Consider the following 14,771-nt stretch of genomic DNA (forward strand, 5'->3'; position numbering starts at 1 on the left):
GGAAGAAAGAGAGAAAAGAAAAAAGCAAAATGCCCTGCTGTGCTCTGAGTTCTTCCTGGGCCTCCCCTGAGGGTCTGGGAAGCCCCCGGGGATGGGAGTTGTGATAGCAAATATGGGGGAGACAGAGCAGGAGAGGAGCGGAGCAGGAAGCAGGGGCAAGGAGAAGAAGGACCGCCAAGGGCACAGGCAATTCACCGTCTCCTTGGAAGCTGACTGGGACCCTCACCCCCTCAGCCCAGGGCCTGCACCTTCGTGGAAGGAAGGGGTAAACCCAGCAGGGGGTTCTGTGGTTTCCAGGAAGGGTATAGGCTTTGAGGACAGACCTGGGTCCCCAACCCCAGCCACACCCCTTGCTAGCCATGTGGCTTTGGGGGCCAGGCACTGAGGCTCTCTGAGCCGGATCCTGATGTGTGAAACAGCGCCAGGGCGGCTGGATAAAACGACTGTGCACACCCTTGCAATCACCCTCATGTTCTCACACGTGTACACACTCCATCCACACCTCGCACACACATCACATGTCTTTATCCACACCTTCATCTACACCTTCCGTACACAAAGACACGTCCAGGCTTACACTCCACATGTACACACACACACACACACACACCAGCCATCTGGTCCCCAGCACCTTCTCCCTAGCACAGGCAGTCACCACAGAGAGAAGAAAGCACAGAAGCCAGGCTCCGGGCCCCTCCGCAAATGGCCCTATCTGACAAGCTGCCCCCGCCTCCTAGAGAGCCCAGCCCTGTGACTCCTGGGGACAGAGGGTCTCCAGGGTCTCACGTCTCCCAGGGATCCTGGAAGAGCCCTCCCTAGAGGCCTGCACAGTCCCCCTCTCCAGAAGCCTCATGACAGCCACCAGCGGGGACCCCCAGGCTGAGTGGGGAGCGACCATGGGCTTTCCACCCACCCAGCACCACAGAACATCCTCCCCCAAACACTCAGAGCCCCGAGTGGTGGACAGAGAGGACACAGGCATGCTGGCCTAGACGGGGGTTGTGGGTCAGAGAAGGGGCCCTGGCCTGCCGGCCACCCGCAAGGTGCACACAGGCTTCCCCACCTGATGGGCGCGCCGCGGCCCTGTGCCGGCCTCAGCAGCACGGTGATGGTGTTCTCAGACTCACCCAGGGGCGCCGGCATGTCAGCATAGTCAAAGCTGGGGGCTGCAGAAGAGGGCGGGTCACGGGTGGAGCCTGGCACTGGACCCCTGGCCACTGCCCTCCCAACACTTCCCCTCTCACTTAAGCTTCCCTGACCCCGACTTCAGTCCCTAAATGGCACATTCGTCTCAGCAGGGGCCCTCCGTCACCATCCCCAGGACGGCCCCCAGGCCCTGTGCCCACAGAACCCTGGGATTCTGGGTCCCCTCCAAAGGGCCCGGGCCAGGGCCAGGTGGGGCGCACCTGAGATGTTGGTGGTGATCTCGGTGAGCGCCGCCTGGCCGAAGCCCTTGCCTGTGCGCGCCCGCACAGAGAACAGGTAGGTGGTACCCGGGTGCAGGTTGGAGAAGACGTGGTAGGTCTCGTTGCGGAGCTTGGAGATGGTACGACGTGGGCCTGGCACGTTCACCGCAGGGTCTGATGACTCAATGCTCTGGTAGCTGATCTGGGGGCAGGGGTGGGGATGGAGAGGAGCAGCACTCACCCAGCACTGGGTTCCCCCTCAGCCAGCCTTCGGGATACCTTCCCCTCCCTGCTTACTGCCTCCAGGACACAGAACCAGGCCAGAGTTAAAGGAACCATGACAATCACCTCCGTCCTCCCCATGCGCCTCCCTCTCCGTGCTGATGTGGCAGAGGGGAGGAGGGCTGTCCTCCCACCTCCCCCCACAGGCCCCTCTCACCTCGTACTGAGTGATGAGGCCGTTGGGCTCCTGGGGCTCCTCCCACTTGAGGAAGATCATGTCCTCCAGGGGAGTGAAGGTCAGGGACTCGGCTGCAATCCCCCCAGGCACTGCAAGGGAGAGGGGCAGAGAGCAGGGGAAAGTGGGCTTTGACGACCCCGAGGGTTTGCTTGAACTACTCAGTCCCTCTGGGCCTCAGTGCCCTCAGCTAGGAAGTGGGAGTGCTATGACATCCCCCACACACACACACACACCAGGATACAATGCTGTGACATTGACAGGCCCAAGTGTTCGGCGCATGACTGAGAACTCAGACAGCAGCTGGTGCCTTCACCACCGTGCACATGGCATTCAGCGGAGAAGAAGGTTTGAAGGTTTTGTTCCATTTGGACGGTTTTCAGAAAATAGAGACTTTTGCCAGAGAATTGAAAACAACAATTGCATTAAGGTCTCGGGATGATACATGCATTTTTTTCTTGTCTAAAAAAAAAGTCTCATTACAGAAACTATGTTCAATGCAGAACATCTAAATGAGTTTAAGAAAAGTAATGGCACCTACAATTGCATCGCCCAGAGATAAATACTGTGGGCGTTTTAGCACAAACACTTTCAGGCATGGTTTGGTTTGGGCTTTAACGTATAGTCTCTGCAGCAGACACACAACTTGGAGCCCTCTGTCTGGGGAACATCTTGATAAAACACTGTAGGGAAGGTGAAAGTCAAAAGCGAGGAAAGCCGACATCGCGATGGCAGTCAGCATCCAAGTTCACGAGGCCACACCACCATCCATGCAACAACACGGCAAGAAGACAACCATAGGGATTGGTGAGGAGGCAACCAGGTGCTCCCACACTGCCGGCAGGAGCAGACACTGCCACAGTGCCTTTGGAAGTCGTCTGGACATATCCTCTAAAGACAAACGCATACCCTGCAACCTAGCCATTCTACTTCTGGGCCCAAGCCCATCAGAAATATGGGACAAGTCTATAAGAGTTTTATTTGCAGCATTATTCAAAAGAGCCAATGGGCTAAACCAATGTGGCCCATTAGCCTGAAGAACCAGACAGCAGAGGAATGAATTCTCTAGAAACGAACACACAATCCGGCTCCGTGACTCCATCCACAGGCCCCTGTCCGTAGTCCCAGCCTGCCCCACATCCCAGGTACCCTGCCCTGGGGCTGAAAGAAGCTAGTCATAAAGAGAACACTCACAGTGTGATCCCATCTATAAAAAGCCCAAAGCCAAGAAGAAATCAACCTGGGATGCCCCAGTCAGCGTAGCAGCCCCCCTGGGAGGCAGTGACTGGCGGGGGGCCTGGCGGTGGGGGACTTCTGGGTGCCGACAATGCTATTTCTGGGTCTGGGCATAGGTCACCTGCATGCATCCAGTCTGTGAGAATTCCCTGGGCTGACCCTCACACATTTTGTACTGACACTCAGGTGACAAGTAAAATATCTTCAAAGTAACCCCGTAGCAGAGGAGGTGGGAAGGGAAGAGAAAGGCCAAGTGGTCCAAGTGAGGGCTGGCCAGGGGTGGGGGGAAGCGGCCACAATAACGTCCCTGGGGATGAGAGTAGGGGCCAACAGACTTCAAGAATAGAGCAGTTAGGGCGGCAGCTGGGGTGCAGGGCAGTGGGGCTCTCCGGGTGGGCTGGCCCAGCCGCCTGTGGCCACTTGGAACAACAGACAAGAAGGGCCAGAAGGCAGTGTCCTGTGTTGGGGAGGGGGCAGGGTACCTGGGGTGCGGGCCAGGCCAGGACAATGGACAGAGGCCTATGGATGGGAGGAAATGCCATGCCTTTCTGGGCTCCAGCCAGCTCGCCTCCCATGTCACATGGGGCTATAGAGGACTTGGGCCCACGGGGGCAGCACGGGGAGTGCCAAGGGCTGCTGTGGCCGGCCTCTTGCGGGTATCATGGCTGGACCCAGTGCCACATGCATTCTGAAGTGGGTGACATGACGTTTGGCAGTGGATTTAGGGCACAGTTCAGGAGGTTCCTTAATCTCTGTAGTTTAGAAATGTGGCTTTAGCGGCTGGTGCTGTGACGTAGTAGGTTAGGCCACTGCCCACAACTCCAGCATCCCATATGGGCGCTGGTTTAATTGCTCCACTTCTGATCCAGCTTCCTGCTATGGCCTAGGAAAGCAGCAGAAGATGGGCCAAGAGCTTGGGCTCCTGCACCCACATGGGAGACCAGAAGAAGCTCCTGGCTCCTGGCTTTAAAAAAAAAAATTAAAATGTGGCTTTAATTACAGGCCAGAGTAGTTGGTAAAGAAATTTGGGGAGAGAAGGGGGGCGGCGGGGCTAGCGCCATGGCATAGTAGGTTAAGTCTCCATCTGTAGTGCCAGCATCCCATGTGGGTGCCAGCTCGAGTCTCAGCTGCTCCCTACTGATCCAGCTCTCTGCTAATGGCCTGGGAAAGCAGCAGAAGATGGCCCAAGTGCTTGGGCTCCTGTGCCCATGTGGGAGACCTGAAAGAAGCTCCTGGCTCCTGGTTTTGGATCAGCTCAGCTCCGGCTGTTGGGGAGCAAACCAGCAGATGGAAGACCTTTGTCTTTGTCTCCCCCTCTTTCTGTCTATAACTCTACCTCTCAAATAAGTAAATCTTCAAAAAAAAAAAAAAAAGAAATTTTTAGGGAGACTGGAAAAAAAGATGTGGGATAAGTTCTTATCAAAGTAGAAAATGGGTTTAGCGAAAATGTATAGTTTTCAAATAAATGCTTCTTTTTTAAATTTTTTTTATTTGACAGATTGAGTTAGTGAGGGAGAAAGACAGAGAGAAAGGTCTTCTTTCTGTTGGTTCACCCCCCAAATGGCTGCTACGGCCAGCGCTGTGCTGATCCAAAGCCAGGAGCCAGTTGCCTCTTCCTGGTCTCCCATGCGGGTGCAGGGCCCAAGCACTTGAGCCATCCTCCACTGCCTTCCCCGGCCACAGCAGAGAGCTGGACTGGAAGAGGAGCAACCGGGACAGAACCAGCACCCCAACCAGGACTAGAACCCGGTGCCCATATGGGATGCTGGCGCCACAGGCTGAGGATTAACCAAGTAAGCCACGGAGCTGGCCTAATAAATGCTCCTTAATCTCCCTTAAAAAAAGAAAAGAAAAGAAAAGAAAAGAAAAGAAAAGAAAAGAAAAGAAAAGAAAAGAAAAGAAAAGAAAAGAAAAGAAAAGAAAAGAAAAGAAAAGAAAAGAAAAGAAAAGAAAAGAAGAGGAAAGAAGAGGAAAAAGAGGAAGAGGGAGAGGGAGAGGGAAAAGGAGAAGGACAGAACAGGCTGGTGTTCAATTTGAGGTTGTGTGCAATGCTTCATGGTAAACTCATCCAGTCCCCACTTTTGTCCCAGCAAATCCTCAGCTCGGGGCGTGCACACTGCCTGGGTGAATGGGGTCTTGTGGAAACCAAGGCAGGAGCTGAGTTTTGTGTCTGGGCCAGTGCTGTGCAGAAGAGAAACTGCACATGAGGGAGAACAAGGAAAAGCAGAAGCCAAGGAGCTTCAGGGCACCTGGGGCCTGGCGGGACCCTGAGCAAGGCTCCGGACCTGGGCAGGCGCTGGAGTGCAGCTGCCGAGAATGACGACTCTGAAGCCAGGTGGCAAGGTTTGAAATCCGGCTCTGCCATCCATGCACTAACTGGACAACCACCTGCAAAGTGAGGACAGCAGCAGGAGAGAAGGCCACACAGGGCTGTCGTGGGGATCTCACTCGCGAACAGAGAGAATGCATTCAGAAGAGGGCCTGACACAGAGAGTGCCTGGCAGTACACGTGGACATGGATAGAACACTGCACCCAACGACAGAACGCAGTTTTTTACAAGTACGTATGGAATACTTGCCAAAATCCTTAACCATAGGCTGGAGTACATACTCTGGCCCGAGGGCCCCTAAGCTAGAAATCAATAACCAAAAGATAATCAGAACAGTCCCAATTGCTTAGATTTTAAGTGACCTAATAACCCTTGAGTCAAAGAAGAAATCGCAACAGAAATCAGGAAATGTTTCAAATGGATGATAATGAAGGTAGGACACGTCCGAACTGGTGGGATGCAGCTAAGGCAGGGCTGAGGGGGGATTTATGGCTTGAAAGGCTTATTGAGAAATGAAGAAAGGCACAAAAATAAGGACCTAAGAAGTATCCATCTTGGCGCCGTGCTGTGGTGTAGTGGGTAAAGCCACTACCTGCGGTGCCGGCATCCCATATGAGCGCCAGTTTCAGTCTTAGCTGCTCCACTTCCGATCCAGCTCTCTGCTATGGCCTGTGAAAGCAGCTGAAGATGGCCCAAGTCCTTGGGCCCTGCATCCACATGGGAGACCCAGAAGAAGCTCCTGGCTCCTGGCTTCAGATCAGCACAGACCCGGCCTTTATGGCCAATTGGGGAGTGAACCAGGGGATGGAAGACCTCTCTTCTCTCTCTCTCTCTCTCTCTCTCTGCCTCTCTGTCTCTCTCTGTGAAAATCTGACTTTAAAATAAATAAATAAATCTTAAAAAAAAAAAAAAAAAAGAAGTGTTGGCCAGCGCCGCGGCCCAATAGGCTAATCCTCCACCTTGCAGCGCCAGCACACCGGGTTCTAGTCCCGGTCGGGGCGCCAGATCCTGTCCTGGTTGCCCCTCTTCCAGGCCAGCTCTCTGCTATGGGAGTGCATTGGAGGATGGCCCAAGTGCTTGGGCCCTGCACCCCATGGGAGACCAGGAGAAGCACCTGGCTCCTGCCTTTGGATCAGCGTGGTGCGCCGGCCGCAGCGCGCCAGCCTTGGCGGCCATTGGAGGGTGAACCAATGGCAAAAGGAAGACCTTTCTCTCTGTCTCTCTCTCTCACTATCCACTCTGCCTGTCAAAAAAAAAAAAAAAAAGTGTCTATCTAAAGATACTAAAAGAACAGCAAATCAAATCCAAAAAAAGCACACAAAGGAAATAAAGAATTAAAAAATAAACATAAACATAGACGAAAGAAAATCAAGCCAAAATTCAGTTCTTTGGCACGATTAATGAAATGTGTAGCAAGAGTGAACAACAGGCCAGCACCGCGGCTCACTAGGCTAATCCTCCACCTGCAGCGCCAGCATCCTGGGGTTTTAGTCCCGGTCAGGGCGCCGGATTCTGTCCTGGTTGCTCCTCTTCCAATCCAACTCTCTGCTGTGGCCTGGGAGGGCAGTGGAGGATGGCCCAAGTGCTTGGGCCCTGCACCCACATGGGAGACCAGGAGGAAGCACCTGGCTCCTGACTTCGGATTGGCACAGCACGCCGGCCGTAGCAGCCACTTGGGGGGTGACCCAACGGAAAAGGAAGACCTTTCTCTCTGTCTCTCTCCTCTCTCTCACTGTCTAACTCTGCCTGTAAAGAAAAAAAAAAGAGTGTCAACATAAAAGAGAGAAAAATATAAATTACCAACATCAGAAATGAAAAAGGGGTTATCACTACAGATCCTACAGACAACAGATATGATAGGAGAATATGATAAACAACTTTATGTCAGGACATTAGACAATTTAGGTAAAATGAACAAATTCTCTGAAAAATACATGACACCAAAACTGATACAAGAATAGATCATCTTCTATATGCAGGGAATCCAAAAGACTCCACTAAGAGACTATTGGAGCCCACAGAAGAGTCTCATAAAGTAGCAAATATAAAGTCAATACACAAAAATCAAAAGCCTTCTACATACAGACAATGCCACGGCTAAGAAAGAACTTCTAAGATCAATCCCATTCGCAATAGCTACAAAAAAAAAAACACCTTGGAATAAATTTAACCAAGGATAACAAAGATCTCTATGATGAGAATTACAAAACATTATGGCCCAGGAGTGCAGTGGAGGATGGCCCAGGTCCTTGGGCCCTGCACCCGCATGGGAGACCAGGAGAAGCACCTGGCTCCTGGCTTCAGATCAGCACGATGCGCTGGCCGCAGTGCACCGGCCGCGGCAGCCATTGGAGGGTGAACCAACGGCAAAAAGAAGACCTTTCTCTCTCTCTCTCGAGTGAGAAAACTGTCCATTCTGCCTGTCAAAAATTAAAAAAAAAAAAAAAGAATTACAAAACATCAAATAAAGACATAAAAGAAGACACAAAAAAATGGAAAAAAGCTTCCATGTTCATGGACTAGAAAAACCAATATCATCAAAATGTCCATACTTCTGAAAGCAATTTACAGATTCAATGTGATACCAATCAAAATACCATTCTCAGATGTAGAAAAATGATGCTGAAATTCATATGGCGGTACAAGAGACCTCAAATAGCTAAAACAATCTTACACAACAAAACAAGTCAGAGCCGGCGCCGCGGCTCACTAGGCTAATCCTCCACCTGCGGCACCGGCACCCTGGGTTCTAGTCCAGCCGGGGCACCGGATTCTGTCCTGGTTGCTCCTCTTCCAGTCCAACTCTCTGCTGTGGCCCTGGAGTGCAGTGGAGGATGGCCCAAGTGCTTGGGCCCTGCACCCCATGGGAGGTGCTCCTGGCTTCAGATCTGCGCAGCGCGCCATCCATGGCGGCCATTTCGGGGGTGAACCCATGGAAGGAAGACCTTTCTCTCTGTCTCTCTCTCACTAACTCTGTCAAAAAAAAATAAAAATAAAAATAAAAATAAAAATAAAAATAAAAATAAAAAAACAAGCCAGAGGCATCACAATACTATATTTCAAGACATACTACAGGGCAGTCATATCAAAACAGCCTGGTACTGGTACAGAAACAGATTGATAGACCAATAGAACAAAATAGAAACATGACAGAAATCAATCCAAGCATCTACAACCAACTTATATTTGACAAAGGAGCTAAAACCAGTCCCTGGAACAAGGACAATCTCTTCAACAAATGGTGCCAGGAGAACTGGATCTCCACATATAGAAGTATAAAAGCGAGACCCCTACCTTACACCTTACACAAAAATACACTCAAAATGAATTAAAGACCTAAATCTATGACCCAATACCATCAAAGTATTAGAGAACATTGGGAAAAACCCTGCAAGACATTGGCATAGGCAAAGAGTTCTTGGAAAAGACCCCAGAGGCACAGGCAATGAAAGCCAAGATTGATAAATAGGATTACATCAAATTGAGAAGCTTCTGTACTCCAAAAGAAACACTCAGGAAAGTGAAGAGGCAATTGACAGAATGGGGGAAATTCTTTGCAAACTATTCAACCAATAAAGGATTAATAACCAGAATATATAAAGAGATCCAGAAACTCCACAACAACAAAACAAACAAACAACTCAGTGAAGAAATGGGCAAAGGACTTAAAAAAACATTTTTCAAAAGAGGAAATCCAAATGGCCAACAGACACATGAAAATGCTCAGGATCACTAGCCATTAGGGAGATGCAAATCAAAATCACAATGAGGTTTTACCTCATCCCAGTTAGAATGGCTTTCATACTGGGGCCGGCGCTGTGGCACAGCAGGTTAACGCCCTGGCCTACAGTGCCGGTATCCCATATGGACGCTGGTTCGAGTCCCAGCTGCTCCTCTTCAATCCAGCTCTCTGCTATGCCCTGGGAAAGCAGTAGAAGATGGCCCAAGTCCTTGGGCCCCTGCACCCACATGGGAAACCCACAAGAAGCCCTGGCTCCTGGCTCAGATCTCACAGCTCCGGCTATTGCGGCCATCTGGGGAGTGAACCAGCGGATGGAAGCTCTCTCTCTCTCTGTCTCTACCTCTCTCTGTAACTGTCTTTCAAATAAATAAAAAAAATTTTTTTAAAAAAAGAATGGCTTTCATTCAGAAATCAACAAACATCAAATGCTGGCAAGGATGTGGGGGAAAAGGTCCCTAACCCACTGTTGGTGGGAATGCAAACTGGTAAAGCCATATAGAAGACAGTATGGAGATACCTCAGATCTGAATATAGACCTACCATATGACCCAGCCATCCCAGTCCTGGGAATTTACCCAAGGGAAAGAAAATCAGCATATGAAAGAGTTACCTGCACCCCCATTATTGCAGCTCAATTCACAGTAGCTAAGACATGGAATCAACCCAAATGTCTGTCAACTGAAGATCAGATAAAGAAATCATGGGATATGTACTCTATGGAATATTACACAGCGGTAAAAAAAAAATGAAATCCGGTCATTTACAACTAAATGGGTGAATATGGAAAACATCATACTTAGTGAGATAAGCCAGTCCCAAAGGGACAAATACCATATGTTCTCCCTGACCTGTGATAACTAATAGAGCACCTAAAATGTAATCTGTAGAAGTGAAATTGATACTTTGAGAAGCAATGACTTGAACAGCCCTTGTCTTGACTGTTGAGGAACAGTTTTTTATTTTTTTACACTATTTGTTGAACATATGTGTATAAAGTCCATTGAAAATTGATCTCTTGGGGCCAGTGCTGTAGCATAGCTGGTAAAGCCACCACCTGCAGTGCCTGCATCCCATAGGAGCGCCAGTTCGAGTCCCAGCTGTTCCACTTCCAATCCAGATCTCTGCTATGGCCTGGAAAAGCCATAGAAGATAGGCCAAGTCCTTGGGACCCTGCGCCCACATAGGAGACCCAGAGGAGGCTGCTGGCTCCTGGCTTTGGATCAGCGCAGCTCCAGCCATTGCGGCAAATTGGGGAGTGAACCAGCAGATGGAAGACCTCTCTTTCTCTCTCTCTCTCTTCCTCTGCCTCTGCTTCTCTGTAACTCTGACTTTCAAATAAATAAATAAATCTTGTTTTAAAAAATGGATCTCAGTGAAAAATAAGAGTGGGAATAAGAGAGGGAGGAGGGAGGTGGTGAAAGTATGGGTAGGAGGACGGGCACAGTGAAGGGAATCACCATGTTCCTAAAGTTGTAACCATGAAGTGTATGAAGTTTGTAACTGTAAAGCTGTAGAGTTCTGCATACATTCCTATTACTTATTTTTAAGGGTACAGTTTAAAAACTTGCCACAGGACCCCAAATCCCCTTAAGCTGTGTGGTAAAAATACCATCTTAAGTGTTAAAGTGATCATATGGATAGGATTAAGTGTCTGGCAATAATAATAGACAGAATTAAAAAGGAGTGAATGCTCCAACATGGGAAGCAGTTCACATAGCAGACTCATAGAATGACAATCGCTTTAAATAGCACTCTGACCTCAAAAATCAGCCCTTAAGGTGTTCTGGTCTGGCTAAAAATCCCATGAGAGCATTTTAGGCATGGAAAGCCAAGACACTGGGGGCCAGCACTGCAGTGTAATGGATAAAGCTGCCGCCACCAGTGCCAGCATCCCATATGAGTGCCAGTTTGAGTCTTGGCTACTCCACTTCCAATCCAGCTCTCTGCTATGGCCTGGGAAAGCAGCATAATATGGCCTATGTCCTTGGGCCCCTGCACCCACATGGGAGACCTGGAAGAAGCTCCTGGCTCCTGGCTTCAGCCCTGCCCTGCCACAGCCATTGTGGCCATCCGGGGAGTGAAAGAGCAGATGGAAGCTCTCTCTCTCTCTTTTTCTCCATAACTCTGGCTCGCAAAAAAGTTTAAAAATCTTTTTTAAAAAATAGATCTTGGTACCTGCATGTGGCATAGTAGGGTAAGCCTCTGCCTGTGGTGCTCTCATCCCATATAGGCACTGGCTAGAGTACCAGCTGCTCCACTTCCAGTCTATCTCCCTGCTAATGTCCTAATGTCTAATGCAGTAGAAGATGGCTCAAGTGCCTAGGCCCCTGTACCTATGTGGGAGACCTGGGAGAAGCTCCTGGCTCCTGGCTTTGGATCAGCCCAGCTCCAGCTATTGCAGCCATTTGGGGAGTGAACCAACAGAAGGAAGATCTCTCTCTCTCTCTCTGTATGTCTCCCTCTTTCTGTCTGTAACTCTGCCTCTCAAATAAATAAATAAATCTTTAAAAAAAATCCCCCATCTCAATATTTCAATATCTACTTAAAAAATTAAAACTGTTGATAAAAATACTGCCACAAAGGAAAGATCAGGCCCAACAGCTTCACTGCTGAATTCTCCCAACACTCAGTGAAGAGACTGCCAATCTAAACGTCGTCCGGAGAATAAATACCAGCCATCGTGAGTGTGTTGCTCCCCAGCTGCTTTAATCCCAAGCAGAACATTCCCTGCTCACAGATGTGCAGACTCTCATGGATGTGGGGGCTCGGGGCTCTGGGAGGCAGCCAGGGACTCTTACCGTCCTCGTCGGTCTGGAAGGTGACCTCCTTGCCTTCCTTGCGTCCCTCGGGGTTGGTGAGGACCAGGCGCACGTGCACGTTCCGGTAGGGCAGCAGGTTCTGGATGGTGTAGCGGCTGACGCCCCGCTCCATCTGCACGCACTCCCGGATGCTCTGGTTGTGGCTGCCGCCCGGGGTGTAGTGATAGCACAGGGCCACGGTGTAGGTGTGGCAACGCGTCACGTTGTAGCCCAGGGGTTCCCACTGCAGGGTCAGCTGGCGGGCCTGGATCTCAGCAAAAGCCAGGCCTTTGGGGGCCCTCATGGGCTCTGCGAAGCAAAGAAGCAGAGAGGAGAAGGTGGAGGAAGTGAGAAAGGGAGAGGAAGAGGGACGTGGAGAGAACACATCAGTCAGCCACCCGCAGCCCTGCTGCCCTCGCCCACTGAACAGGGAGGGAGAGCGCACGCTCTGCGTGACGCCGGCCACCCGGGCACCCTGGCTGCCAGCTGCCACCTGCGTCGCTTCCCCTCTCCGAGATGGCTTTGGTTTCCTCGACTGCAAAATGCGGAGCTACCAGCCCTACCGCACGGGGCTGCTGTGAAGTTTAAGGAGATACAAGCAAAAAGCATGCATGGCATTGGCTAACACACAACAGGCCCTCAAAGTGGCCCGTGCTGTGGCACGGTGGGTTACACTGAGGCCTGCAATGCAGGCATTCCATATCACAGCACGGCCTCGAGTCCTGGCTGCTCCACTTCCGGTCTAGCTCCCTGCTAATGCTCCTGGGAAGGCAGTGCTGGGCCAGGCTGAAGCCAGGAGCCTGGAACTCCACCTGGGTCTCCAACATGGGTGGCAGGGACCCAAGCACTTGGACCATCCTCTGTGGCTTTCCTGGGCATATTAGTAGGGAGCTGGATTGGAAGTGGAGCAGCAGGACTTCAAGTTCATATGGGATGCCAGCATTGCAGGCAGTGGCTTAACCTGCTGTAGCTCCTGTTTTTGTTTTGTTTTGTTGTTTGTTTGTTTTTCTTTAATAGCTCAACTCAACTCCTAATTCTGGTTCATCCTAGACTATATCATACCAGTATGAATCAAACTATTGCTGTATTTTTCATAATATTGATTTCAAACTTGTTCTGAAACAGCTTATAGTAACACAGGATACAATCATATATAATAATCAAGATGGTGGGGGAAATGAGAGGCAAATAGTTAAACATAGGACCCAATGCGTACAATGCCAAGGCCTAAAGAAAAGGTTCCAACTGGGTGGTGAGTTCCCTGGCTGCCAAAGCATAAAAGAGAACACAATCTACCGCACGATGAGGATAACAACAATGGCAGTTTGCACTTTGGAGGCTCCGGATATGCCCGGCACTGTTCAGAGGCTTTCAAATCCTTTACCCACTTACTCCTCACTGTAATCCAATGAGATGAGGGCTCTTACCAGCCCTGTCATACCAGCGTAGAGACAGACACAGAGAGATCACAGTCCCACAGTGAGTGACAGGCTGGCTCCAGAACCCATGCTTCCACCCATCACTATCCGGCCACGCACACACCCCCCACGCCCCCAAGTGACAAATTCACTGTCAGAAAACGTTTTGTAGCCATGCCTCAGCAGAGAGGCTGCACAGTGCACCGCCTACGTCCAGATCACCTTGGACCACACGAGGCCACTGGGAATGAACCCATTGCTACATTTTTCTGATGTCACTAATTCCACACTGAACTCAAGGCAGCTTCACTCTCATCCACAGCAGAGGGGAGGGAGTGGTCTCTGGATGACCCTGTGAGGCAGGAAGTTGTCCCCACGTCCCAAGTAAAGGAACCAAAGCCTCTGAAGTGGGGCTCAGCCTGAGTCCTGGGTCCACACTGGCCAGCTGCACGATCCCACACCAATCACTGGGCCTCAATTTGGAAGACGAGAGAAGAAGACAAGTTTACTTTTGTTTTTAGTTTTTTGATTTGAAAGGCAAAGACAGATCTTCATCTACTGGTTCAGTCCCCCAAATGCCTACGACAACCACGGCCAGGCCAAAACCAGAGCTCAATCCGGATCTCTCATGTGGGCGGCACCTGAGCCATCACCGCTGCCTCACAGGGTGCACACAGGCAGGAAGCTAGAACAGGAAGCAAAGCCAGGACTCGACCTCAGGCACTCCGATATGGGATGCCAGTGCCCCAAGCAGCATCCTGACCACTGTGCCAAACACGCACTCTGCCCATAATACTTCTCCCTCCTGCACCCTGTGTGCAAGGCAGCTTCATTTCTCTCCGGGTGTGTCTGCCCTTGCAAAGCCTCTTCGTCAGATGATCTCAGGGTCCCTTAACAAACAGGTAAGAAAGAACTGCTATTTAGCCTCTTAAAGACAGTGAGTACGAGCCTGGTATCGTTGTTTGATGACTTATTTGCCCAGAATGTCCTTATAAAGACACACAGGGAAATAGCAGTTCTGGCTGCTCCCCACTGAGGCGTGCGCGGGGGACCTGCCCCAAGCACACAGCACGGGACAAGCTGCCATTCCCACTCAGGAGCCTGGCCCTCTTCCCTGGGCCCCAGGCAAGTGGCTCGAGTCCGGACACACAAAGAGCCATTGAAGACAGACTTCAGACTTCACCTGCTGGGAACAAGGCCTACCTCCTGTCTGACTGCCCTCTGCCCACAAGCAAGGCACACTCCAGTCCCAGCCTACGTGGACACTACCTCCCACTGCTGGCTGCAGCCCAAGGGTTACAGGCTGCAAACCCACAGAGAATGCTTATGCTTTCTCTCTTCCCCAGCCTAAAGAGATTTTCCTATTTTTGCTTTGTTTGACTCA

The 14,771-nt window shown here is 50.6% G+C and overlaps 1 protein-coding gene across 6 annotated transcripts in view; it reads right to left on the reverse strand.

Annotated features, from left to right (window-relative positions):
• PTPRU (protein tyrosine phosphatase receptor type U) overlaps window positions 1-14,771 on the reverse strand; it is an 87,004-nt gene that overhangs the window by 41,045 nt on the left and 31,188 nt on the right. For all 6 annotated transcript variants that reach the window (XM_051856780.2, XM_051856779.2, XM_051856778.2 and 3 more), the window contains exons 8-11: window positions 11,970-12,278; window positions 1,846-1,955; window positions 1,407-1,608; window positions 1,064-1,166 (exon numbers count right to left, since the gene is read on the reverse strand). In XM_051856780.2, the coding sequence (XP_051712740.1) occupies window positions 1,064-1,166; window positions 1,407-1,608; window positions 1,846-1,955; window positions 11,970-12,278 (724 nt within the window). The remainder of the gene's footprint in view (window positions 1-1,063; window positions 1,167-1,406; window positions 1,609-1,845; window positions 1,956-11,969; window positions 12,279-14,771) is intronic.

This window comes from Oryctolagus cuniculus, chromosome 7 (assembly GCF_964237555.1).
Source record: "Oryctolagus cuniculus chromosome 7, mOryCun1.1, whole genome shotgun sequence".
Taxonomy (NCBI): domain Eukaryota; kingdom Metazoa; phylum Chordata; class Mammalia; order Lagomorpha; family Leporidae; genus Oryctolagus; species Oryctolagus cuniculus.